This window comes from Zophobas morio, unplaced genomic scaffold (assembly GCF_036711695.1).
Source record: "Zophobas morio isolate AGI-343-1 ecotype UQ-CSIRO unplaced genomic scaffold, CSIRO_AGI_Zmor_V1 ptg000101l, whole genome shotgun sequence".
Taxonomy (NCBI): domain Eukaryota; kingdom Metazoa; phylum Arthropoda; class Insecta; order Coleoptera; family Tenebrionidae; genus Zophobas; species Zophobas morio.
In genome coordinates, this window is record NW_026972206.1 from 55,148 (window position 1) to 78,322 (window position 23,175).

Below are 23,175 nucleotides of genomic sequence, written 5' to 3' on the forward strand. Positions count from 1 at the left end.
CGCCTCAAGATCTCTAACCCGTGAAAATAAATATTCAGTAGGAATGATTCCTCCTACTGCATTAATAATGACATCAATTTTTACTACTTCTCCTAGTTCACCAGAGGAAACCTGAGCAACTTGGTTTTTTTATCTTTTGTGGTTACAACTTCACTTCACGGGTCTCATAACTCTTGTTACCTGTCTCATTTAGATTGTATATCTGATTAGGTCTAAACTTTTATTTTTCAATTAAAAAGCATAGTTTTCAAAAATTCCACCATCCTTTGCTTATTAAAAGCAGTACTTCTAATGTGATCACTCAATAACTATAATTTCACCGTGTTAATTTCACCAGCTGATAGTTTCGAAAACTAGTATTATAGTATACATATATATTATAGGAAGGCCGATGAACTAAGAAGGAGTGTGGTAATTTATTTAACAATCTTTAATTCTCCTAAAAGCTTTGCCACTTCAAACTAAGAGCGAGTAAGTACAATGTAAAAGAAAAATCTGGCTAACGATTGGCAACTCGCTTATAAATATTAAAACCCTCGGGTGAATAACCCTCACGTTACATACGAGTGAAAATTACAAATAAATTACAAGAAAATCTTACCAGCCATTTTGTTTACATCCCCAGTAGAAGGGTATTTAAATATGGGTAATGCTTTACAAATTCATATCCTACATAAAAACTTGTTTATATAGCGATGAGATTTCTTTAAATAATTGGTGAGTTCGGCTTCCTTTTGTTTTAAAAACACTTGCTTAACTGCATATAAATTTTAGAAATATTATCCCTGTATCTTTCATTACTGCACCAGAATCTGAGTCTACATAGCTTTTTTTCGGATTAAGTTTAGTTATTTATAATAATGTACTTTGTAAAGTATTGAGAATTAATTCATTTTTTCCCTATCCTCTTCTCAGTAATGCATTCTTTTTTTAAGTATTCTTTTATTGCTGGTTTCATCATTTGTTCGTTTCCTCAACTATTTGTTTTCCGAACGTATTTGTTAAGCATCTAAAGGATAAATTTAAACTTTAAACAAAATTATTAAAAAGTAACAGGAGGTTGTTTCAACCATGGGTTTAACCTCCCTCCCAACAGTTGGCTGTAAGTTTCCCCCCACTCCGCAAGCTTAAAACAAAGAAAATGTAGCTGTTTAGGTAGAGTGAATCATTGTTTTAAGAACTATTTTCTGTTAGCAAAAATAACAAGTATTACTTCACAGCAATAGCTTCACGCAAATACATTTCTCAAAAAAATTATGTTAAATGGGAGAACTTACCTTTACGGTATGAAAACTATAATCACACACAAAACTAATAAATGTGTTTATGGCGACTCTACGTCTAAGCACAACCAACAGTTCCTGCATTGAAACTCGGGTTATTTACTCGAACAGTGTTCATAAAAATATTACTAATTTAATCTATCTCATCTGAATTGTCCACCTCTCTTATACACGTGAGTAAAGTAAAAAGTAAAAATTATTAAGTGGACTAGTCATAAATAAAGGGCTTTTAAATAGTAGAGCCTAGTCCACGTATTACAACTGCTTGGCTTCGCGTATAAAGAAACCAACGCCTTTAGGATTTTTTTCACAGAATAATAACTCACTCATTTAAATTTTTAATTATATGTATATAATTCTTCAAGACATTAATGTGTTAAACAATAGCAACTATTAATTTTTTTTTTTAGACTAAGAGGTTATTTAAACAATGGGCTAACTGTTGATTATATGATCCAATTACAGTGCACAGTTAAAAAAAATTAAAAGTTAAGGACAGATTCCATACAACTAAGGTTATGCTCTTTGCATTTATATTAATTTTAACTGGTAGATTTAATCTATCAAGTTTATTTTAAAATTGTGTATAAAATATTCATCTTATTTCAACATTACAAGATTTCAATTCCTTGTTTTAGTGGCATCTTTTCAGAATGTACGACTGTAAAGAATTTTTAGCTTTATTATCGGAAGAGCAAGTTATATTGTTTTGGTCTATAGGGTCGAACAAAGTGTTGATAGTAACTGTCTACAGGAGAGTTTATTGGGAGCTTAACATCTAGAAGGTGTGTGTAGTACTAAAAAAACCTAAAAGCTTAGAAGGAAAATTTAAACACTAACCTTTTTTAAACGTACTTTTAAGAGTGAAATATTAATACTAACATACTTAATAGCAAATTAAGAACATTGACTAAGCTTAAAAGATGGAGAAACAAACAATAACCCGTAACTTTTCTTCGTCTTGCTATTGTAAAAGTGACATTATACTACCATAAAAGTTTTAAAAAGATGTAATTTATATTAATAATTACAACTTACGAAAATAGCGAATGAAAATAGTTAATTTATTAATGCCTATGCATATCTTTATTAAAATTGCCAATATATATTTAAAGTACAACAAAAACTTTTTTTCAAAAAAATCAAAAACATTGAAACTCCTATCGACCATATACATCTCCCAGCTATAACTAAATATACTCTGCGAGTCTTAAAAAATTTAACTAAGTTATAAGTTTACTTTGCTCACTGATAAGCAAACAATTGACAGCGCGTGGCAATAGGAAAACTTAAAGTTAAATTAATTTTACTAAATTTTAAGCTATATTTCCACTCTTCAATAAGATTATAAAATCGTTATTTCTTAAACTAAGACTGCATTTTCCCAGCATACCAAATATACCGAAAAGTTTAAAATAAGTTATAAAATCTTTTGTCAAGTTTCAATAAACTTTTTGAAGTATTTATCTAGTTGCAGACTCTCAGTCAAACAAACAGGTGTCATGAAATATAATTTATGGTGTATAAACTATTAAAAAGGTCTTGCTTCGAAGATTTAACTATATTTTACTAAATAAAAGCTGCGGATAGATCGATGTCAAGATAACTTCAATACTCTATATAAAGTATTAATATTTATTTTTAAGCTCTTACATAGCTTTTTTTATTCAATGCTAGTAGCTTCTTAAAAGTTAAAAAATTGAATTGACAATTATTATGTGCTGGCACATATCTTCAATAACAAACCGTCCCTTTAAAATATATTTAAATATAGCTGTTTGTTATCAATTAAATATAGCCAAGTAGGGGTGCCCACGTGACTTTCTTAAGGGTAATGTGAGCAAGCACAAAAACAGTTAAAATTTATTGTAATCAATTATTTATAAGAAATGATGTTCTGTATAGGACCAATAAAAAAAATTAATTTTCAGATATATTTATATTTATATTCGAGAAATATAAGCATCATAACTCGAACAATTCTTGAAGGGAAAAAGGTAAATAAACTTTCAAGTTCATCTGATCATTTCAGCTCAGTAGAGGAATTAGAGGGAAGGTATCAGTTGAAATGCTTATTTTAATTTATTTAATATTTTTATTAAGAAAGAGTCTTATAATACAAAATTATTTAAAGAATTCTTGGAGCTATAAACTGTTTTTAACTGTAATGTTATATCTTAGAAAAGACGGAAAGATTATAGATAATCTAAAAAACCGCTTAAACGAAACAATCAATGAAAAATCAGATAACTCCATCATAAGCAAATTTATGAATTTGGAAAACACTATTTTTCCAGATGAAACTTTAGAAAGTCGCCCAACTCAGAATTATTTTATAGAGTATGAAGAAGGAGATTACCTTTATACAAGAAAAGATATTAGGAAAACTTCTACTATAGATCTAAGTAAACTAGATGCTAGTAATTTTCAGAAAGCTAATTTTTTAGAGGTGTCTGATAGAAAAGTTGAGCTTTCAAATTTTACATCTTTTAAAGATTCTAGTCTACTTAAATTCACCAATATTTCAAATGGGATAGAAATTAAAAACGAGAATTGTTTTCCAGTTAAGGAGATAGACCAATTTGATTTAGGTGAGCTTGCTTTAATTAAATCTTGATGTTATTGAATTTAAGCTAAAAATCTAAAAAGTTGCAGATAATCAAGATAAGCAGACCAGCGCCAAAGATAATATTGAACTTTTGTCACCACCAGTTGTAAACCCTTCTAATGCTTTAAAATATAGTGGGCAACCTTTAAAAGATTTTGTAAGCTCTTCTTTTTCTGAAGACGTGAGTGGTAAAACTTAATTATTATATGACTGTTACTCGTAATTATAAATATTTATAAGAATAAGTTGATTTTACTTTAATTTTTGATAATATAAAAGTAGTAAGATATTATTAGCATTGTACTTATATTTTTTTCTAATTTCTTTTTTTGAAGTAATAACACAGATATTTAAGTATAACCTTATGTACCTTAGAAATCGTGTAGAATTTTATCTTACATTTAGGAAAACTTAGTTTGTCTTAGTTTATACGTTAAACCCTGTCACAAATTAATTTTTTTTTTAACTGTTTACAATAATATTTATATGGTTAATTTTATATTCGTTGAGAAAATTCTTGTTTATTTATTTTATTATTCCTTCTCTCTATTAATATATTATTTGATATATTTGGGTCGTCGTTTACGGTATACTAATGAGCATGTTTTCGTTTATTGAAAACTTATTGGTTTTTTAATTTTTATTTTTGTAGTTATTTTATAAACTATCAACTTAAATTTAGCCTAAATGATTAAGTCGGGTCATCTATTTGAATTAAAAATATTTAAATTTTAGTGGACTGATGGTTTATAATTACAGTAAAGTTTGAGATTTTTCTTTAGAGCGAAATAAATATTTTACAGTATTTTAGTAAACACCCTTTATATTTATATTAAAGAACTATTTCCTGAATTATTATATTAAGTTAATTGAGCTTTTTGAGGTTTTATGCCATTTTCTTTATGGAAATTTTTGGTTATAATAAATTTTTACTTGTATTCCGTTTTTTTATAGCTTCTAATCTTTGAATCATTATATTTTTATATAGAAAACTGGATTCAACTAAAGAAACCAACTTCGCTTGCTGTATATACTATCTTTTTTTTTTTACTATTTTATCGTTTCATGTATTTATAAATAAAAAAGGTTAAAAAAATTATATAGTGAAATATTTTTTTTAATTAAAAAAAGATGAAATTAATTTATCTATATATATGTTGCTAAGTATTAATTATATTACTTTTTTAGCTTTTTTTTTTACCACTTTTTATTTGGAAATATTTCTTTTTGTTTTTTTGACGAATAGTAGTTTAAATAACAAATTATTACACTATTAATTAATATCCAAAATTTATTAATAAAAAACAATACTATTCATCTTTCTCTTTATTGTCTTAACTAAAATAAACTTATTACAAATATTTTTCTTTTTTTACTTCCAACTTTACTTTTGTATAAAAACTTCTACAAGGAGTGGAACGGGCATTTCGAATGGCTTTCGAGCACTCTTGCTGATTGTCCTTCTGATTCAGAAGTAGTACGTGCCGTTATTATTGGCTCTCCTAATGCTGGAAAGTCGAGCCTTTTTAATTCGTTGCTGGGAGTTAAAGTAATATTTATTTTAATAATTGTTCATACATTTTTTTAGAGTTAGATTATTATTAAGTTTCCTAATAAAAATAAGGACGATATTAAAAATTAATAAAAAAGTGAACATAAAAATAATAAATATTAAAACAATTTGAAATATAATAAACTGAAATAGTAAACAAAAAATGATAAAACAATTATAAGATAAATTAAAATAAACTTGACAATATAATAAAAATAATTTTACCAGTTTTTAGTTAGTTTATTGCTGCTAGCAATATTATATGAATTGAAAATAGTATATCATAGCCAACGGCGCTTCCGCATTTGCTTTGGCTATAGTGTAGGTAACGAGCCAAGTGCTTATCTTGATATTGAGTGTTGCCCACTTTTTTTTTCCGGCTGTCGTCTTATTGTGACCTGATTTTGCTGCGGACTTTTATATGGCCGTTGGTAGCTAGGTTAGTTATGCATAAATTGGTCGTGGTTTTAAGCAATCAGAGAGTGAATAAAGCGGAAGCCTGTGCTATTAGCCCCTCGCATTAGGTGTTTTTTGACCTTCCCGGCATTAAACTTTGTTCCTTTCATATTATAAACGTTTAAAAATATCTATAACTTATTTAACTGGTTTATTCTGCGTGCCACTGGACAGTCCAGTACGGTTACACCACGAGTCGATACGACACTTTTTAATATTACTGCCGCTTATTGGACGTCCCACTTGCAGGTGGTCCTCACCGATACACCTCCACTCAGCCGGTAACTTTTTCTTTTTATATTTCATTGTTTAATGATTGGTTGAGACCCTTTTTTAATGACATTATTGGTTAATAATAATTAAACAATGAATTGTCTCTTCACTGCTTTAAAAGTTAATTAACTTAAAGTTTCATAAAAGTTTAAATTTTATGAAACTTTGTGCTACAATTATTTAAGGATATTTATTAATATTTTATATACATTTTTATATACTTTTTTATATATCAATTTCTGCTGTTCATAAGCTACACTTATATTTATATATTTATTAGTAAACAAGTATTTTATAACAATTATATAGAAAAGTTGAGAATTCTGCTTCCTCCATTGCCTCTTCTCTTCAAAATGCAGACATTTGTAATATACATGTATTATTCTTAGAAAGTTTTTACAATAAATATAAATTTAGTATTAAAAGATAATTTAATTTTAAATAAAATAATTTTGCATCCCTAAATCTTTTTTTTAAAATAATTATGGTATTTTTTAGAAAATATTAAAACACTTGTTAAGAAAAATAAATTTAATAAATAATTAATTTGTATTTTGTTAACGTTCTTTAAGATTATATCTAATATTTAATATTGAACGTTTATAAAGTTGATTTAATTTTTAAATATACTTATAAATATTTAAATTAAAGGTTTACTTGTTATTTCTGTTGAGGAATATAAAAAAACTTCTTTTAGAGATTTAACGTTAAGAGACAAATCTTTGCTTAAGAAAATTCCTTCGGGGCTCCCCGTCTTGTTAATTTTAAATAAGGCATGCATTCTCTTTTTTTTGTTACATTATATATATTAATTTATTTTTGTTAAATTTAAATTCTTTCTGGGTTTAGATTTATAACTTTCCTGTTTGAGTCAAAATCTTTTTAAATATTTATTTTTTGTCATGATTTGTAGTTAATATTATTGTACGAAATGTTTGCCTTTTTAATTTTACTAGTAAATTTTTTAGGAATTTACCTTATTAAAAATTGAATTCTTTATAAGATCTAAACTCGTAATTAAAATAATCTCTCTCTTAATTTTAAATCTTTTCAGTGTGATGATGAATATTCTCTGAAAAGATCTGAATCTACAAATCATTTATACAATCTGTTGAGTGAAAAAGTGAATGTCGTAAATAAAATTTGCATTTCTTGCGGTACAAAGTTTGGAATCGACGGCCTTAAGGTCACATTTTTCAATTTTAAAGAACTTTTTTAAAGATATTAATTTTCTTAAAAAGAATTTACTTTTTAAAGTTTTTTTAAATAATTTGCATTCAAGTTATTTTTAATTTTTTTTAAGGACCTTATAAAGATTTATAAAAAAGTTAGTCCGTGGATATTCAGCAAGGGAGAAAGTCCGCTTCGATTAAGTCCTCACGAAATTTTTCTTATGGTTGTACGTGAAAAGTTGCTTTTAAATTACGACGAGGAAATCCCATACCTTATTACACACGTGCGCTCTTATTAATGTTTATCGGGATTATTAGACATTTGTGATTTTATTATTAAGAGAGGATTAAAATTTTTAGTTTAAAAGTTTTTGCATTTCACTTTTAATTTTTTAATCCTTTTTATTTTTACTATTTTAGTTCAGAAAATTTAGCTTTTTTTGGTTATTTTTTTTGATTAAAGCGATTAACTTTTTTTTAAAAAAACGTTAAACAAAGGATAAAACCATTTTTAACTATCATCCCGCCGAGAAATGCATTTTTGTCAAGCACACTCTCATTTTTAATAAACGTTCAAGATTGGTATTGTGTTTGTTTTGCATGAATTTTTCCTTTAAATTTAAATTGTTTTAAAGATCATCTTTCTTGGCTCTGGTGGACGCGGCATTTCTATGCTTTCGCAGGAAGTTAGCTCAAGTCTGTCTGAAATTTGGGGCTGTCCTGTAGTATAATTGTAAATTTACTGATGCAAAGAAAACTTAGTTTTTATTTTGATCAGGTTTACATCACTTTTTTGGGGATTTTAAATAAAAAATCTGCTTGAGTTGGGAGTTCTGAAATATTATTGGCTGATTTTAATTTTTTTATGAAAGTTTAGTAATAAAAGGGAAACATCTTTTTTATATATATTCGTGGTTTTGCTTATCGTTTAATTGTAAATAATTGTAAGGCTTGGCGAAGGAAAAGTTTTGCTCAAATTAATTTATTAGTTTACTCCGCTATTTACAATAAAATAAAAAACCTTTAGCTGACTTTAATATGTTTACAAGAGTATCAATTACAAGAGAGGAGCCAGTAAAAAGTTATAAAAAACGAAATCAATTAATTTTACGAAACGTATATACAATATTTAAGAAATTTTCAGGACTCTCAAGGTTATGTTAATGATATTCAAGTATCGTACTAATAATATTTAAAAATTAAAAATATTATCAAAAAGAAAAAAATATCATAGTAACTACAAAGCTTTATTCAATAAACATTTTTTTAAAAAAGAACGTATGTAACATCTTAAGCTTTTTATTTATTTTAATCTAAAAATCTTAGCTCGTGCAGTTGTCTTGATCTCACTATCCTACAATAGTAGCAGTGATATTTTACTTATACAAGTTACGTAATGAAACGAAACGCAGTGTTATTGCTTTAATTTAAATAAATGTAAATTTGTACACTATATATTAGTAGTATTTTTATAAGTGCGAAAAAATTAACAAATACTATCAAATTGAGAGGTTAGTATGAACTTAATTTTACCTACAGTTTATAAATTATTTTAAAAAAAAACATTTTTAAGAGCTTTAGCAGATATACATAAGTAATAGTAAAATAAGGTAAGAAACAGTTAGAGAAAAGGAACTGTATTCTAAACAAAGATACATTAGCAGATATTTTAGTTTACTTCTAAATTGTTTGGCCTGGTCTGAGGTGATTTTGTTAAAGTAAATTTTTTTTAAGACTAATATTACATAAGATTTACCTTAAAACTGCTAAAGTGGTACGCTTTCAATAACTTTTAAAAACTATTAAATAAAACTTAAGACGCACAATAAACTATAATTTAAAGTATACGCTACGGAAGGATATTAACAACCCAAGAGAACTTTATATAATCGTCCCTCTAAAGTTATTTACATTCCTTTTACAAAAAGGTGTTTCTTTAAAACTAAAAGCAATTAAAAAAACAAGATTAATTAAATATTGAAACTATGCTTGGAGGAGTACAGTCACTCAGTTGTATATTAAGCTTTGCAGTCTTTTTTTAAAGTTTTTTTGTTTGCCGTCTTTTAAAGGCTTACTATTTGCTTTAACCCACCTTTATGGCACATTGTTAGACTTATTGTAAAAACTAAAGTTGTGTATGAATTGTGAAGTTATTACGTAAGCTATATGCATTTAATTAGACAAAAGCAGATCCTTTTGCATTAGATTTTAACCCTTTAGTAAAAATGTTTGAGTAAGATATATAAAAACCCGCAACAAGATAAGCTACAGCTTTTAAAGAATAAAAAATTGTTAAACTATAGATTTGCAACTTTATTTAAAAAAGCGCAACAACTTAGTAAAATGCTTAAAAAACGTTAAACCGAACTTTTCAGTAACACAGCAAAGACTGTTTTACGTTAAGTTATAAACGGTCTTTACACCAATCCCCTCGGGGCGTCGCTTGTGGATATAGATACTGATTTAGCGAAAAAGATATTAATAAGTTACGTTGCGGTCACCAACATTTTATTCACTTGACTCTAACTTTTAATGTCATATTAATTAACTGTTGTATAATATATAGTAATGGTAAAACACTAATATGGCTATCTTAAGTCTTTAATATAAAAGGTTTATCATCTTTATTTCTCCAATCCAAAAGCAAAAAAAAATTTCACAATTAATCGAGGAAATTTAACTTTTTTTTGTTCTTTCTTCAAGAAGCTGTTCCGAATTTAACAGTCGATTATTCTGCTGGGAAAGCATCTCTTGCACAGATAAAATCCACTTTAAATACAAATTTAGTTGGAGGATATGTTCTTTCTGTCGCCTTTTAAACTCTTCAGCTAAATTGGTACTAATTCTATTAAGGAGTTCTCTAAGACGCGCACGTGTAAGAAGCAAGGTAAGGAAGATACCTTGCGTGGTCTTTTTTTTGCTGCTCGTACTCGTCTTTACTTTTCTCCAGCTCGCAATTAAGGAAGGCTATGGTCTTCTGCAGCTCCTCAATGTGATTAGTGTATCTCTCCTCGTGTTGCTCATACTCTTTCTTACGCCATTCTAGTTCATTTGTTAAGTGTTTATTAACGTTTATAAGTTCTTTATAAAAGCTCTTCAGTTTCTCTTTCTCTTCACTTATTGCAGTGCACAACTCAGAGAGGGTCTCTACTTTATATGACATTTGCAAGTTCTCTTCTTCGCATTTCTGCAAGTTAACTTCTAGTTCACTCGTGTTCTCTCGGTTCTGTATTTCAAGGTTCTTAAGATTTTCAAACATCTTTTCGTAGTTCTCTATTTGCTTATAAAAGTAATTATACTGTGATTGCTGACTTGCCTTCACTTCTTCGGATGGCTTTAAGAATTCATAACATCTTTGCAAGTTAGTCTTTAATTCCTGGTATAAAGATCCCCCAAGGTTATTTGACTATATAAATTTAATTTCTGAACTGATATACCTGAAATTCTTCAGTAAAATCAATAATAAAATGTTCATAATCGTCAATAAGCGCCTGCTGGCTTGTCATAAGAGTTTTAGCATTTTCTAGATTTTTTGCAACCACTTCTGAAAGTTCTTTTTTCCTAACCTTAACTAAGCTGTTAGTATACTAAAGATTTAGTGAAATATATAAAACAAGGGTTTCGTATTACAACGGTAGCGCAATTATCCACTGTTGCTTTAATTTAATAAACTCAATTAAGGCGGCCCCGCCCTCCATCCTCTTTTTGCAATTATTTACTCTACTACTTAATATCTACTGTCGCGCTCTCTACAAATGTAAAAAATTAAATATGTCTCACGCTGCGCCACCTTCTTGTTAGTGCCAGAACAAGTCAACTTCTCCTGAGAATTACTAAGAATACTTACATCGTAAAGATATCTGCCATTAAAAAAGATTGTAAATACTTCGTATGTCCTTTTTTATGAAGCGCTTCCAGCTGGGAGAAAAAGTGAAGATTAACTTTTGTGAGCATCTCAATTGTGGACTTTTTTGCAAGTATCTCTTGCTTCAGTTGTTCTGTACTCTCTCTTACAGCTTCGGAATTTTTATCACGGAGTGACCATTTAGAATTCTCTTCTGAAGCACTCTTCGCGGCAACCTCTTTCCCATTTAAACATATCTAGTATACTTTTAATAAACCAGTAAAAGGTGAAAGCAAAATTAAATAAAAAAAACCAAATCTGCATTTTGTTCCTCCTCAAAATCTAGGCTTAACCCGGAGTTAGAAGGAGAAACATTCTTTAAAATAATATTTAAGTTTTAAATGACTGAAGAGACTTCATGTTTTAATAACCTGCGGAAAGTCTTCCACAATGGCTGTGTGCGTGGTGCTGGCTGTTAAAGTGAGGCACAATACACATAGAGAGTGTAAAAAAGGTGAAATGAGTGTAGTGTTCTTAACGAAGTATTATAGTAATTAATAGAATTAATAAAAACTAACGAGGATCTTTAAGCGCTTCAATTAAGATATAAATAATTTTTTTTATTTTTACTGTTTTTACTTAGACCTATTTTCCTTTTTTCTACATCTCTTACGCTGTTGGTAACTATAATACCCGGAGCCTCCTCATCTTGTTCTCGCGCACTGTCAGACTATGGATGTGTCGTGCATAAGAACTAAAGCAACCCAACATTAAAGTATTAAGAAATAACTTTATTAGCAGCAGTCCCGTTTTCTTCAACTTTATGTGTCATTGTGGGAAAAGTCTTCCTTAATAGTGCAGTATTGTTTTTATTTCCTTCTAAACCACTTTTAAACCTCAAAAAATAGAATACAGAATTAAGTAGAAACCGCCTGTGAGAAGGAAATAAGACATAATGCGCTAACACCCTCTTAATTTTCTTTACTAGTAAAAACAACTATGTGGATATAGCCAATGTACTAGGCACGCCCTAACTTTGAGGCGTACGATTTTGCCAAACAGAGAATAACTTTGTAGGCAAGTACGATTGCAAGTGGACATTAGGAAACCGGCCTCTGAGCTCATGCAGAAGCGCCCAATGTTTTCTGTTTGCCAATCGCTTAATGTTTTTCAGCAGAGCGTCGTTGTGCTCACGAGCCTCTTGATAAGAACACTTGGCTTCTTTAACTTCAACGGACTGAGCAAAAAATTTTAAGAATTGAAAAGTGTTGAGTGGGCTAACAATTTACACCAGTGCAGTGAAACGAGTTTTCAGAAGAGCATTTTCGTCCTCCATTTCGTATAATTTAGCTTTCGTACTGCTGTAAAGAGCCTCAAGCTCGTCGTACTTCCTTAAATAATCGCCATCCTTCCTTTCTATTGTTCTAGCTTAACACTTAATATATCGCGTTAAGCGTATATTTTCGACCTTTTTCTTCGTAGAAGAAAAGCTTTTCCCGCAAATAATCAATTTTTTTAGTCAACTTGTTAATTTCCTCTTTGTAGGCAAACTATTAAAGTTAACATAAATTTTATTATACTCATTTAAAAAAAAACAAACATCCGGATGCTCCGTAGGAGACAGGAAAGACTCTGCCCTTTCTAAGCTAGTCGACTGGAAAAGAGAATCTTCAAATGAAGAGCAATTCAACAGAGAAAACGCGAATAAAACTTTGCAGGCACTCCCAGCGGGATTTGGCTGTTCCCACAGAGTCGAGTAGATTTCATCTTGATGCATAAATACAACGTCGTAAACCTCTTTTACTTCATCATAGCTGCATCCTTTATAACAAAGCGGTATTTATGAGCTCACGTATACAAAAAAGTAAGCTTGGACCTCTGCTACGATCGCTCGCGGTCAGCTCAAAAAGCCGACCTACTTCTCCTTTAATTCTATATAAAAAGAAGTATATAATAAATAATAAAAAAATTAATTATTTCTAATAAATTAACAAAAGTTAAAGCAGGGCTAATATATAAAATACTACCTAGATCTAATGCGCTTTAGGATGACATTTTCTTGAACCAGAAAATCTCTATTCTCCCACTTCTTATTAATAAAATTAAAATTAATATTTGTAACTAACAATAAAGTGATTTATAAAACTGGAAAAAGCTAGATAGATTAAAACCGGAAAAAATAATAATAAAGGTATTTAAATTTCAAAAACGTTAAAGCTATTCATTATAGAAAGTGGTCAAAACAATATATCTAAAAAATACAAACTTTATAAGCAGCAATATTTTTAACGAGAATACAATAACTATAGGAGAATATTAACAAGTTTTTTGGAAAATTTAAAAATTTTATAACAATTTATAGTTATAAAAAAGTCACTTGATAAACCGAAGTTGAACAATTTTTATTTTAGATTAAAATCTTAGCTTAAAACAAATTATTTTAAAGAAAAATTGATAAATATGAAAATGTTTTTTAGCAATGGACCAACAAAAAATATTACTTACCCCATCCGTTTTTACAAGAAAATTTTCATAATATAAAAGTTTGAGCTTTAAAGCATAGTTGACCATTTGTAATTGGTTTATATAGGAAACGCAATCTTTTACTTTATAAAATTTTTTTTAACTGTAAGTAAGAAAAAGCATAAATAAACCATTGTCAAGATTGATATTCGCTCGTATTTTTAAGTTAACAGTGGGCAAAATTTTGTAAGCTTCAATATTTGACTCACGGGCTTTAATGTTGTTATTATATGAAGAATTATTATTCATTTGGTTTAAAGTAGCGCTGTCATCTTCAGACGTAATAGTATCAATATTATTTTTAACAAAAGGCTCACTTAAATTTTGGCTTCTACTAAAATTTTGATTTTCTAGCTCGCTACAAGCGAAGCTATGCGATAAATTGCTATCAACAAGTGAACTGCTTAGATCAAAAGGTTTTTCCAAAAAGTTTTCCTCCTTTAAAGCGCCTTCTATAAAAGAGTCATAACTAATAGAATTTTGATCACATATACTTTCTTCTTTTTCTTGTTTATAATATATTTGGCATGACTGGTCACAACAATCATCACTGATTTTAGTTGATGATAGCTCGCCCTGAAGAGTCATACTATTCGCAACTGCTATGTTGAAGAGATAAAGATTTTCAAGCACAATATGCTTGGTTCTTACCTCGTTCACAGATATTTCAGTCTATGGGGAAGCTCCGTCTACTAAATAGGTTACTGAACTCTGCTTTCTTTAATAAAAGGGTCTGTGTGTGAAAGTAATCGTTGTACCTATGAAGCACTAAACAAACTTAAATTTATGAAATGGACAGCCAAATCGAAGTTACGCAATGCCTTTTAGCTAATGAAACGTTACGGTTAAAAGATGTTTCATGCTTAACACGTAGTTATATTGTATACTTGCCCTTCCTTTTACAAGATATTAAGGTAAAATTAACTAATTATTTTAAAAACGTTATTTGTTTCAACAAATACCAACTTCAAAACAAACTAACGGTAAATTTAAAATTTTAGTACTAAAAGTGCCAAAAATGCAGGCTATTCATTTTACAGTTGTATACAATATTACCACTATTATAGAGGTTACTGCGACCCCTGTAAACATACATGGCGCAAAGAGAGTTGCTATTGCTTTTTTTTATCTGGCAGGAAATGCTAAATGGAAAAGAATGTAAATATTTTAATCAGTTTTACGTGCAAAGTTTAAATTGTAAGACTATCCACTGGTATAGCAAAGTATGAAATAAAGGCGAAATTCTTAGCGACTGTGCGGAGCGCGAAGAATGCGTTGTCTTGGGCTCGACCAGGCCCTTGTTAGCCTCCAGTTTAAACCTATCCTGCTTGGCGCTTTTTAAAGGTACATAAAAATCTTATCGAAAAAAAAAAGATTACTGGAGTTTGGATTTAACCTCTCCAAACTGTATACCACTCATTCAGCTTAGTCAAAAAAGCCAGTTTTATAAACCATAACTCCCTACTTTTAAACTAAGAAATTCACAAAGTTAACTATTATCTCTTCCCAAAACCCTAGAAAATATTTTTCCAACCAACTAGAAAAAAGGGTAGAAAAGGTCTTCCACGCTAGAAAAGTGCACTTTGTTCCTCCCTCCCGGTTAGGAGCTCATAGTCAGGGAGGCCGGGCTAGCAGTGGTGCTGGCCGGTGTCTCTAGGTGACTTCAGCCTAGGGCTGCCTCTCCTGGTGGTGATTTTTAGCGGTTTTGCACCACACTAGGTCGAATGGTGGGTGTCTGAGCCCGATATTTTTCGCTTTTTCAACCTTTCGAGGGGGTCATGATAGCTCTATATCGCGTACAGGGGTGGACACTCCTGCTCCAACCCCTGCTGAAGAGGGTAATTCAGATTAAGGGCTCAAGGTCTAAAGAAGAACCGACCGTAGTATGCCAGATCTAAAAAAAAATGTGCACTTTTTAAAATTTTTCTTATGCACACACAGCAAGTTTTTGTTCGGTGGAGGAAGAAAAAGGAGCAAGGGATTCTTTTTTAAGTTTATTTGCAGGCACTCCTTTTCCAGCCGGTTTTACTGAGAGCAATCTACCACTTGAAGTTTTAGAACAATATAGCTGCCCTTAAAAACGATATAATAGAGAAATTAATGAAAAGATTAAGGATACATTCTGCTTAGTAGCCTGAAACTACTATAATACTTGGAGAGCCTGCAATTATTATGGATTCATCTGGATAGAAGATTAGGTGAAAAAAAAGAGAAAGACGCCTTTTTTCGAGTACCTCTACTACCTCACTTTCAGCTTTTTACGCCGGAGAGATAGAGATCGATACCTACTGTTACCAGGTGGATAACTTTTTCATAAAGTAGTTAAGCGTCCTAATTTGAAAGAAATGCTGTAAACGTGCCCAGGATTCATTATAACAGTTTGAAAAGGTGACTACCTTAGAACAGTTTTGTACTTCTCTGTCTTTGGGGTTGCTTGTTGCCAGCTCTCTAAAACAAAATTCCTCACAAATTGTATTCGCGGCGTCTATTAAAATCGTAGGAATAACACTTCTTCTTAAGCCCCTTGCTGGCATGTTCTCTGATGGGTCCTTAAGTAAAGGCCCCTATAAGATACATTACTCACCCTCTTATGTTCACTGTAGACTTCTATTTAAAAGCAGTTAATTGCTTGCTTACCAATTTGGGGGATTAACGCTAACACTAGGTCTACCTTGGTTCCAGAGGCTTAATACCGAAATTATTTTTAGGAAGCTGACAATAGTATTTCAAACTCCCTTTTGCAACACTTATCTATGCTCGCTTTGATCTCCTATGGTAATTTAAGCCCCACTAAGGTTAAGCCTTATATTAAAATGGACATAAAAACAGGCGGTTAGTAATTCCTGTGACATTTGTGGAATCGTTATTAGGAAGGAGTATATAGCAACTGCCACACCCTTGGATTCTCGTGGTGCCCCCTAAATTCAGAGATTTTTCTGTAGCGTTTGTACCATAGGACGGTTATAGTAAGCAGGTTATCGCTCCTGCCTTATCGTTTTTTCTCACCTTTTATTAAATGAAGACTACAGGGCTTAACGAAGAAACAGTTTACTGTATTGCTTTAGGAGGCCACGTGCGGCTCGGACATGCCCGCGGATATAAATAGAAATAGCACACCTCTTAGGTGCTAAGGAGACAGTATGCTTAGCGCTTTCTAATGCCTTATTAGATAAATACGTTTATCTTTAAATTATTATAATTTGAGGGTTTTAATAAAGTTAACGCCAACAATTGCTAACATAAAATATTAACCTAATTTAGTTGTAATGAGCACGCAAATAATTATTTTCTCTTCTTCTTTTGCAGGTATATAAGTTAAACGTCCTCTTGGGAAAAACAGATCTTGCTAAATCCATTCAAAACACATACAAACCGTCGTTTATCGCAGTAATAGCTTGCCCTTGCTGCATAGTAAGGAGTAAAACCTCTTTAATCACGATTTAGGCTTCCCCAGTATACCGACACAAAATTTTGTTGTCGATGGTGACTCCCAGGTGTTTCGCTTGCATCAGAGGTTAATAACACAACCAGAGGATGAGCATAAAAATTGTTATTAAGGATGCTTAGCTCTTCGTCGCACTTGGAAGCAGAATATATCAGGCCATAATCCTGTGGATAGGTATATAAGTATGTCACGTGCTTTTTAAAGCGTTAAACAAAGAACAATCGGGTCCAAATAGCTAACGGTGTTATCCTTTGGTATTTACTAACAACCCTCTTGGAAGGCTACATCAATCGTGTACGGTTAGTCATAAAAGCTCACGTAGTCTGTGTCAATATTTAGTTAAAAAGCGTTTGTTACAAGTAAAGGTGAAAATTAGTATAGGTGGAATGATTTCTTTTCAATTGGTCTCTCTTCTATACTTAGTGACCTCACTACGTAATACCTTTTTTCGCTTTGTTAACTTTATTGCTTCTTTTTTTGCTTTCGGTTTTTTACTTCTCAAGTTTAGTCTTGTGCCGAGTAGGTTTTAATAATTACCTCTTACCCTATTATGAACTTACTAAATATTATACTTAATACTTATACTTTGTAATTACTGGTATTGATACGATGATTTAGTCTATTTACAAGGTGAAGTCGTGGAAGATCATATAGCCGACTATGAACTGTTTGAGGACATTTTGGGAGGAGATCACGTAACATATCCATTTATACTATACTTTATTATAATAAGATCTTTTTTTTATAAGATTAAGCGTCATCCTCACTTTATAATTAAGTCGCTTTTCCCCATGAGCAGGGATAACGGTGTAATCATCTATAAACAGTTTTTTATCTAGCGTTTTTTACGCTTAACTTTATAGTTTTTACACTGGGAAAAAGCACTACACTTTTAATCGGTGTGAAAAATATCGCCAAAAAAACTATTTTTACCGTTGAAGCAATCCAAGCTTCCCTTAGGCATCCTTTATATTGGCCTTTGAGATTGCATAACGTACAATTACATGAGACTCCCTGAGCCGCTATTTTAAAATTACAATTGTACAAAAAGAAAAATATTAATTTTTTTATAAATTATATTTGGTTAACAGTTTTCAAAAGAACTTCTTTATCAGCAAGTTCGAAGCCGCCAAGAGTTGTCGCTAGAGTACTCCTTTAAACCAAGCAAAGTTATTAATCCCCCAATATTATGGGATGACTATATTAATTCGTTACCATGATCAAGAAGGTTACAAGATTGTTTTAAAGTAAAACTTTATATCTTTTAAAAAATTACAAAGCATGTATAAGTTTATGATTGTTTATAATTTGCTTAAAAGGTGTGGGATATACTGATGCCATTTTTAATGATACTGTCAATTTTTTAGAAGATTCTGGTTTAGACCTCCAAACTACTTTTATGCTGTCTATGCTCTGTGGTTTAAAATATTTTTAATTAATTATTTAGAAAAAATTTTAAATTAAAATCTATTGGGCTGACTACCATGCTGAGTTAATTTAAATCTTTTTTAGGTCTCTTTTTTGCTTTCATTTATCTTTTTATAACCCCCATATCTACTGCCGGTAGGTTCAGATTAATATTTTTTTATTGAAATTTATTTAACTTGGATGTTGCAGTTTTAAAAAAACCGGAAATTCAGTCTAAAGAAACGGAAAATAAAAAATTATCTGTCCAAGACGACTGGCTTCCACCAGGAATAACTAAGAAGGAAAGTTCAAAAACCAAAAAAAAATTAAAAAAAAATAATGTTATTAATTCGACTAGTTCGCTTGCTTACTTTATCCCACAGCAATTTACCTTTTCACAAGATTTAAATAAAATTTTTTTTTAAAAAATTTTTATAAATTATAATTCGGTTGTAAAGGCTTAAAGTTCATCAACTTAATAATTTTTAAAAATTTTTATGAAAGCTCTAAAATATAGGCCTTTTATTAAATTCTATTATTTAATGTTCTTATAAGCACGTCATTTTTCTTCAGCAAAGGCTAGCATTGCTCTATAAACTTCCTGTCCAATCAAGCTTTTTGCCTATATAAAAAAATTTGAAAGGTTTGTTAACAAATAAGTTGTAGTAAGCAACCGACAGATTAATTATTTATTCGAAAATAGTAAAAATATTAAGGTCAAACATTTCCAGTTAAAAGTTATTTACAAAAATCTAGTAAAAAATTGTAAAGGTTTTTTAAAAAAAAAATGCACCTTTTTTTGCTCGTCACCTTCGTTAATCATTTTTAAATAAGATGCCAACGCATTTTGAACTTTCGAGATGTCAATATCTTTTTTTTCGCAAAGTTCCTCTACGGAAACTTGAACGCTTCCATCAGCGTTCACTGTTACTGTACCACTAGAAACTTGTAAGGAAAAAATAAATACAAAAAAAAAAATGAAAATTTATTTTTATTGAGAACTTAGAATGTTTTTTATAATAAAAACCAAAATAAGACTGTGTTCTTCCTTGGGTGGTGGCAACTTTAACTACTCCAGGGCGAAGAACAGCGAGTGTGGGTATATGCTTGCCGACAATTTCAAAATCGCCTTCCATTCCGGGCACTGTAACTCCGCTTACTTCTTCGTTTACAAAGAGAGAAACGCCTGGATAATAACAATGAAATAATATTACTACTTACGTTCGGCATTTGGGAGTTTCCAAAACTAATAATATAAATATCGAAAACCAGGAGAGCCAAAAGAGAGTTTGACGGTTCCAATTCCTGAAGATGTTTCGCTGGAAAAGAGCCGAGAGAAATTTTTATATGAGTTCAGGTTGAACATCTAATTAAAAAAAATAGTGGCAAACAACAAAAAGTAGAAAAAGAACTTTAATTTTATACAACTTAATAAAAAATAACATGACTTATATAACCTTCTCTCTGCAAAGCGCTCTCCTAATAAACATATTTAGGTATACTATTTAAAAATCTCAACACCAACGCAGTAACCACGCAGTTCTTGTCAAGGACGGTAACGACGTTACATTATCAATATGCATAGTGCGAGGGCAATCCACAAGTGATATTGGCCATATTCCCGTATTTCAAGGCGTTCAGACTAATCTATTTATTGCTTGGCGTCGAGCCCCCTTAAGAATTTCGTTGCATTCTGTTAGCGGGGCGGAATACCGTGCTCTCGTCTTGCGCTTGCGAGTAGCGCAAATGGTCTCCGTTAGAGCGAGAAAGAGGGTCTGAAAATGGGGTCGTCCACAACCTGTGGATCGCTCGCCCTTCGCTAGGTCCTGACATTACTCTTCTTATATACGGGCGGGCTTGGCTTTTTCCAGGTTTAAAAGGTTGAGTGCCTTTTATTTTTAATTAGCGACTTAGTAGAATCTAAAATATTTCTGGAATAATTTTTTTTTTTGAATGTCGGCTGTTTTGGTTTAATATTTGTACACATGATAATGGAAAACCGAGCTAGTGATGATACACCAATGGAACTTGATATTAGTAAAGAAGATTACGAATCTTGGGAAAAATCAAAACTTTTCTCAAATCCTCGCCCTAAAATTCTTTCTTTAGATAGTGAAGGCTCTATTATAAACAATGATACACAAGGTTTTTTTTATTGCTTATATACTTTTTTTCTAAGTACCTTTACTTTTTCTTATAAGTTAATTCTAATAAGCAAGTGTTGGAAACAAGGGATAGACCCTCTCTTTTATCAAAAATTTCTTCTTTGAACTTAGGTGAGCCATCAAAACTCAATGTAAACATTGATGACTCTGGGAAAATTGTAAAAAATAAGGGTAAAGCTAAGATCTTGTCCATTCCCTTTCAAAGTCATACGCCAAGCCCGTCTGTGTCTTCAAAAACTATTAGTAGACTACCGCTTCAATCTGTTAATTATTTAACTCCTAAACCAAAGAGATCGCCCAAAATTTATCGCCCTTCAAGCTGTAGGACTAGTATACAGTTCTTGCCGAGAAATTATTACATTACCCAAGAATTTTTAAAGGCATATATATTAATTTTAAATTAACTATGTTTTACCAGTACTAAATATAAATTATGTCTATATATTACTAGAAAAGGGGGGCCTATAGTAATAGTAAAACTTGCAATTCCAGTTGTAATGAGTGTCACACAAGTAAAAATGATTCTTCTGTCAACTTTAATTTATTTCGGCCTTACGCTCCTTTTTTATTGCTTGGGTAAGCTTTGTTTTTCTTAACCTTTTTGTATTTCCGCACAACCCTAATAACTATAATAATAAGTTATCTTCAGGTCCTTTTCAGCGCATTTTTAATTGGTTTGTTGATTTTCTTACTAGTTCAACTGGTTCTTGTTATAAAGGTTATTATTTCTTATTAGCTGGTCGAGTGTCTTTGAACATTATTTATTATTATCAATAAAGTCTGACATCGAGAGTAAAGTTCAAGAACAAGCTCGGATTGTAATGGACGAGATAAGTGACTGTTTGCGCCATTACCGCGCTAACCGATGCAACGTGGAGGATCGCCTTCCTGGGCTTCAGCAGGCGTGTACAGAGTGGGAGCGCTGCATGAATCGGGATCCGGGAATTGTTGCGAGGGGGCGCGTTTCCTTTGAGACGCTGGGAAGCACCATTAATAGCTTTATAGAACCGCTTTCTTATAAATCAATGGTATTTGAATTTTTTTAATTCTGTTTAAATTAATTTTTCATGTTACGGAAAAGTTTTTCGGTGTTTTGATAGTTGTTGGAATGGTTATGACCAACTTTCTTCTGACATTTATAAGAAATTCCTCAAAGCCACTGGAACGGTCAACTGCCTTGCAAAATACCCAGAAGGATTCCGCTGATATAATAGTTACTAATCTTTTTTTAAAATTTTTTTATTTTGTTAGAAGCTTGGAACTTTTTTATCTGATTTTGTGTAATTAGTATTGTTTCTGCTTTTAAGTTTTTTTTTGCAGGCCTTGAATCCTGTTGATTCAGTTAATCTTCAAACCGTTTATAATAAAAATTAGCGCTGTTCAAAGTTTTACTTCTTTTTTTTTACTTTAATTAAATTTTAGTAGCAATTTAGTTTCAAAGTACTATTGTACCTAATATATTTTAAAATTTTTACTTCAAATTCTTTAAAGTTATTTTAAGTATTTGAGGTGAATAATAAAATGTTATGCAACGTTGCTTATAAAAATTATTTTATTTATACAATTTTATAAATAGTTAATTAAAAATATTTAAAAGTATTTTTAATGAATAATTATTATATATTTTATTAAATTTAGTTTTATTTTCAGTGCAGATTGCCTTAATAACTTTTTTTGCTTAAATTATTACGTAGTTTTAGCATTAAATGTCAATTTCTAGATTCTTTTTCTGGTTTATTGTTATGGAACTTATTTTAATAAGTTTATTAAAAAAGTAAATTTATTAATATGTAAACTTAATTTTACAATTTTAAATTTATAGTAAAAGGCACTTGAAAAAAAATCGTTTTGGGAATTAAAAAAATAAAAGCTTATTCGCTCTACCAGAAAATTAAATTTGTAATTTTAAAAGATTTAATTTTTAAAAGATTTAATTTTATATTAAACAATTAAGAGAACTTAGTGCTAAGTAACTTTTTTTTTGATAAATAATCTAAATATAGTAGCATTCACTTCTCTTAATTAATTAATTATTAAAGTTCGTATATAACGATGAGCTAATAATTTAGTTTAGTTAAGTTTATCATAAGTTAGTGTTTTGCATCAAAGAAAGCATTTTAAATATTAAATTAAGTGAAAGTTAGAATTAAATCTTCAAGTTTGCGAATCAAGTTGGAATTTTTAATTTTAAACGGCATTAATACTGATTTTGATAAAAATTAATTTTTAAATTTTTAAATTCATAATTAAGTTAGGCACATTTTTATGTATTAATAGTAAATAAAGTAAAAAATTTTATGTATTGATTTGTAAATAAAGTAATTTTTTTTTTTACATTTTCCATTACCTTCGCAAATAAAAAATTTTTTTAAATTAAGGCGAAGATTGTTTAGCTGTACTGAACTAAATTATTAAAAGTCCTTACAAAAAAAAAGGAGAAATTTTTA

General features: G+C 30.2%; 3 protein-coding genes and 3 long non-coding RNA genes across 7 annotated transcripts; 4 read left to right on the top strand and 2 right to left on the bottom strand.

The window, feature by feature from the left end:
- The first annotated feature begins 3,818 nt into the window (after window positions 1–3,818).
- Window positions 3,819–6,533, top strand: LOC135144456 (uncharacterized). Its single transcript, XR_010283147.1, has 6 exons — window positions 3,819–3,874; window positions 3,933–4,079; window positions 4,880–4,917; window positions 5,303–5,440; window positions 6,074–6,180; window positions 6,482–6,533. It is a non-coding gene; the product is annotated as an uncharacterized LOC135144456 (long non-coding RNA).
- Window positions 6,534–7,836: 1,303 nt separating this feature from the next.
- Window positions 7,837–8,193, top strand: LOC135144457 (uncharacterized). The gene is made up of 3 exons (XR_010283148.1): window positions 7,837–7,926; window positions 7,980–8,066; window positions 8,123–8,193. It is a non-coding gene; the product is annotated as an uncharacterized LOC135144457 (long non-coding RNA).
- Window positions 8,194–10,073: 1,880 nt separating this feature from the next.
- Window positions 10,074–13,915, bottom strand: LOC135144465 (uncharacterized). The gene is made up of 17 exons (XM_064076498.1): window positions 13,843–13,915; window positions 13,694–13,788; window positions 13,216–13,277; window positions 13,065–13,120; window positions 12,900–13,009; window positions 12,789–12,842; window positions 12,657–12,738; window positions 12,480–12,604; window positions 12,274–12,425; window positions 11,979–12,084; window positions 11,620–11,918; window positions 11,502–11,564; window positions 11,231–11,453; window positions 11,135–11,177; window positions 10,782–10,910; window positions 10,245–10,720; window positions 10,074–10,189 (listed from the first exon to the last, which is right to left on the bottom strand). The coding sequence occupies exons 2-11, from the start codon at window positions 13,757–13,759 to the stop codon at window positions 11,784–11,786; spliced, it is 948 nt and encodes a 315-aa protein (XP_063932568.1). The 5' UTR covers window positions 13,760–13,788; window positions 13,843–13,915; the 3' UTR covers window positions 10,074–10,189; window positions 10,245–10,720; window positions 10,782–10,910; window positions 11,135–11,177; window positions 11,231–11,453; window positions 11,502–11,564; window positions 11,620–11,783.
- A 3,580-nt stretch (window positions 13,916–17,495) lies between these two features.
- Window positions 17,496–18,563, top strand: LOC135144480 (uncharacterized). Its single transcript, XR_010283164.1, has 6 exons — window positions 17,496–17,591; window positions 17,775–17,851; window positions 17,906–17,963; window positions 18,020–18,150; window positions 18,248–18,384; window positions 18,476–18,563. It is a non-coding gene; the product is annotated as an uncharacterized LOC135144480 (long non-coding RNA).
- A 549-nt stretch (window positions 18,564–19,112) lies between these two features.
- LOC135144482 (ATP synthase subunit delta, mitochondrial-like) lies at window positions 19,113–20,085 on the bottom strand. The gene is made up of 5 exons (XM_064076513.1): window positions 20,021–20,085; window positions 19,833–19,929; window positions 19,591–19,749; window positions 19,357–19,508; window positions 19,113–19,185 (listed from the first exon to the last, which is right to left on the bottom strand). Exons 1-5 carry the CDS (start codon window positions 20,051–20,053, stop codon window positions 19,123–19,125), a joined length of 504 nt encoding a protein of 167 aa, XP_063932583.1. The 5' UTR covers window positions 20,054–20,085; the 3' UTR covers window positions 19,113–19,122.
- A 184-nt stretch (window positions 20,086–20,269) lies between these two features.
- On the top strand, window positions 20,270–22,113 carry LOC135144468 (uncharacterized). 2 transcript variants are annotated; one of them, XM_064076504.1, is made up of 7 exons: window positions 20,270–20,708; window positions 20,765–21,108; window positions 21,180–21,304; window positions 21,368–21,446; window positions 21,508–21,756; window positions 21,810–21,941; window positions 22,049–22,113. In XM_064076504.1, the coding sequence occupies exons 1-7, from the start codon at window positions 20,549–20,551 to the stop codon at window positions 22,100–22,102; spliced, it is 1,143 nt and encodes a 380-aa protein (XP_063932574.1). In that variant the 5' UTR covers window positions 20,270–20,548; the 3' UTR covers window positions 22,103–22,113. The 2 variants fall into 2 exon arrangements, with proteins under 2 accessions (XP_063932574.1, XP_063932575.1); XM_064076505.1 differs by having other exon boundaries at window positions 20,783–21,108.
- Window positions 22,114–23,175: the final 1,062 nt, after the last annotated feature.

Excerpts from the sequence above, each read along its gene's own strand:
- LOC135144465 (XM_064076498.1), bottom strand. The coding sequence starts at position 13,759 with ATGGTCAACTATGCTTTAAAGCTCAAACTTTTATATTATGAAAATTTT. Across the intron at positions 12,426-12,479 it reads AAACTCGTTTCACTGCACTG|TCCGTTGAAGTTAAAGAAGC; the intron begins GTGTAAATTGTT and ends TTTTTTGCTCAG. Across the intron at positions 11,919-11,978 it reads ACGGGACTGCTGCTAATAAA|TCTGACAGTGCGCGAGAACA; the intron begins GTTATTTCTTAA and ends ACACATCCATAG.
- LOC135144482 (XM_064076513.1), bottom strand. The coding sequence starts at position 20,053 with ATGTTTATTAGGAGAGCGCTTTGCAGAGAGAAG. Across the intron at positions 19,930-20,020 it reads GAGCGCTTTGCAGAGAGAAG|ATGTTCAACCTGAACTCATA; the intron begins GTTATATAAGTC and ends TTTTTTAATTAG. Across the intron at positions 19,186-19,356 it reads AAGGTGACGAGCAAAAAAAG|GCAAAAAGCTTGATTGGACA; the intron begins GTGCATTTTTTT and ends TTTTTTATATAG.
- LOC135144468 (XM_064076504.1), top strand. The coding sequence starts at position 20,549 with ATGATAATGGAAAACCGAGCTAGTGATGATACACCAATGGAACTTGAT. Across the intron at positions 20,709-20,764 it reads TATAAACAATGATACACAAG|TTAATTCTAATAAGCAAGTG; the intron begins GTTTTTTTTATT and ends TTTTCTTATAAG. Across the intron at positions 21,109-21,179 it reads TTACCCAAGAATTTTTAAAG|AAAAGGGGGGCCTATAGTAA; the intron begins GCATATATATTA and ends ATATATTACTAG.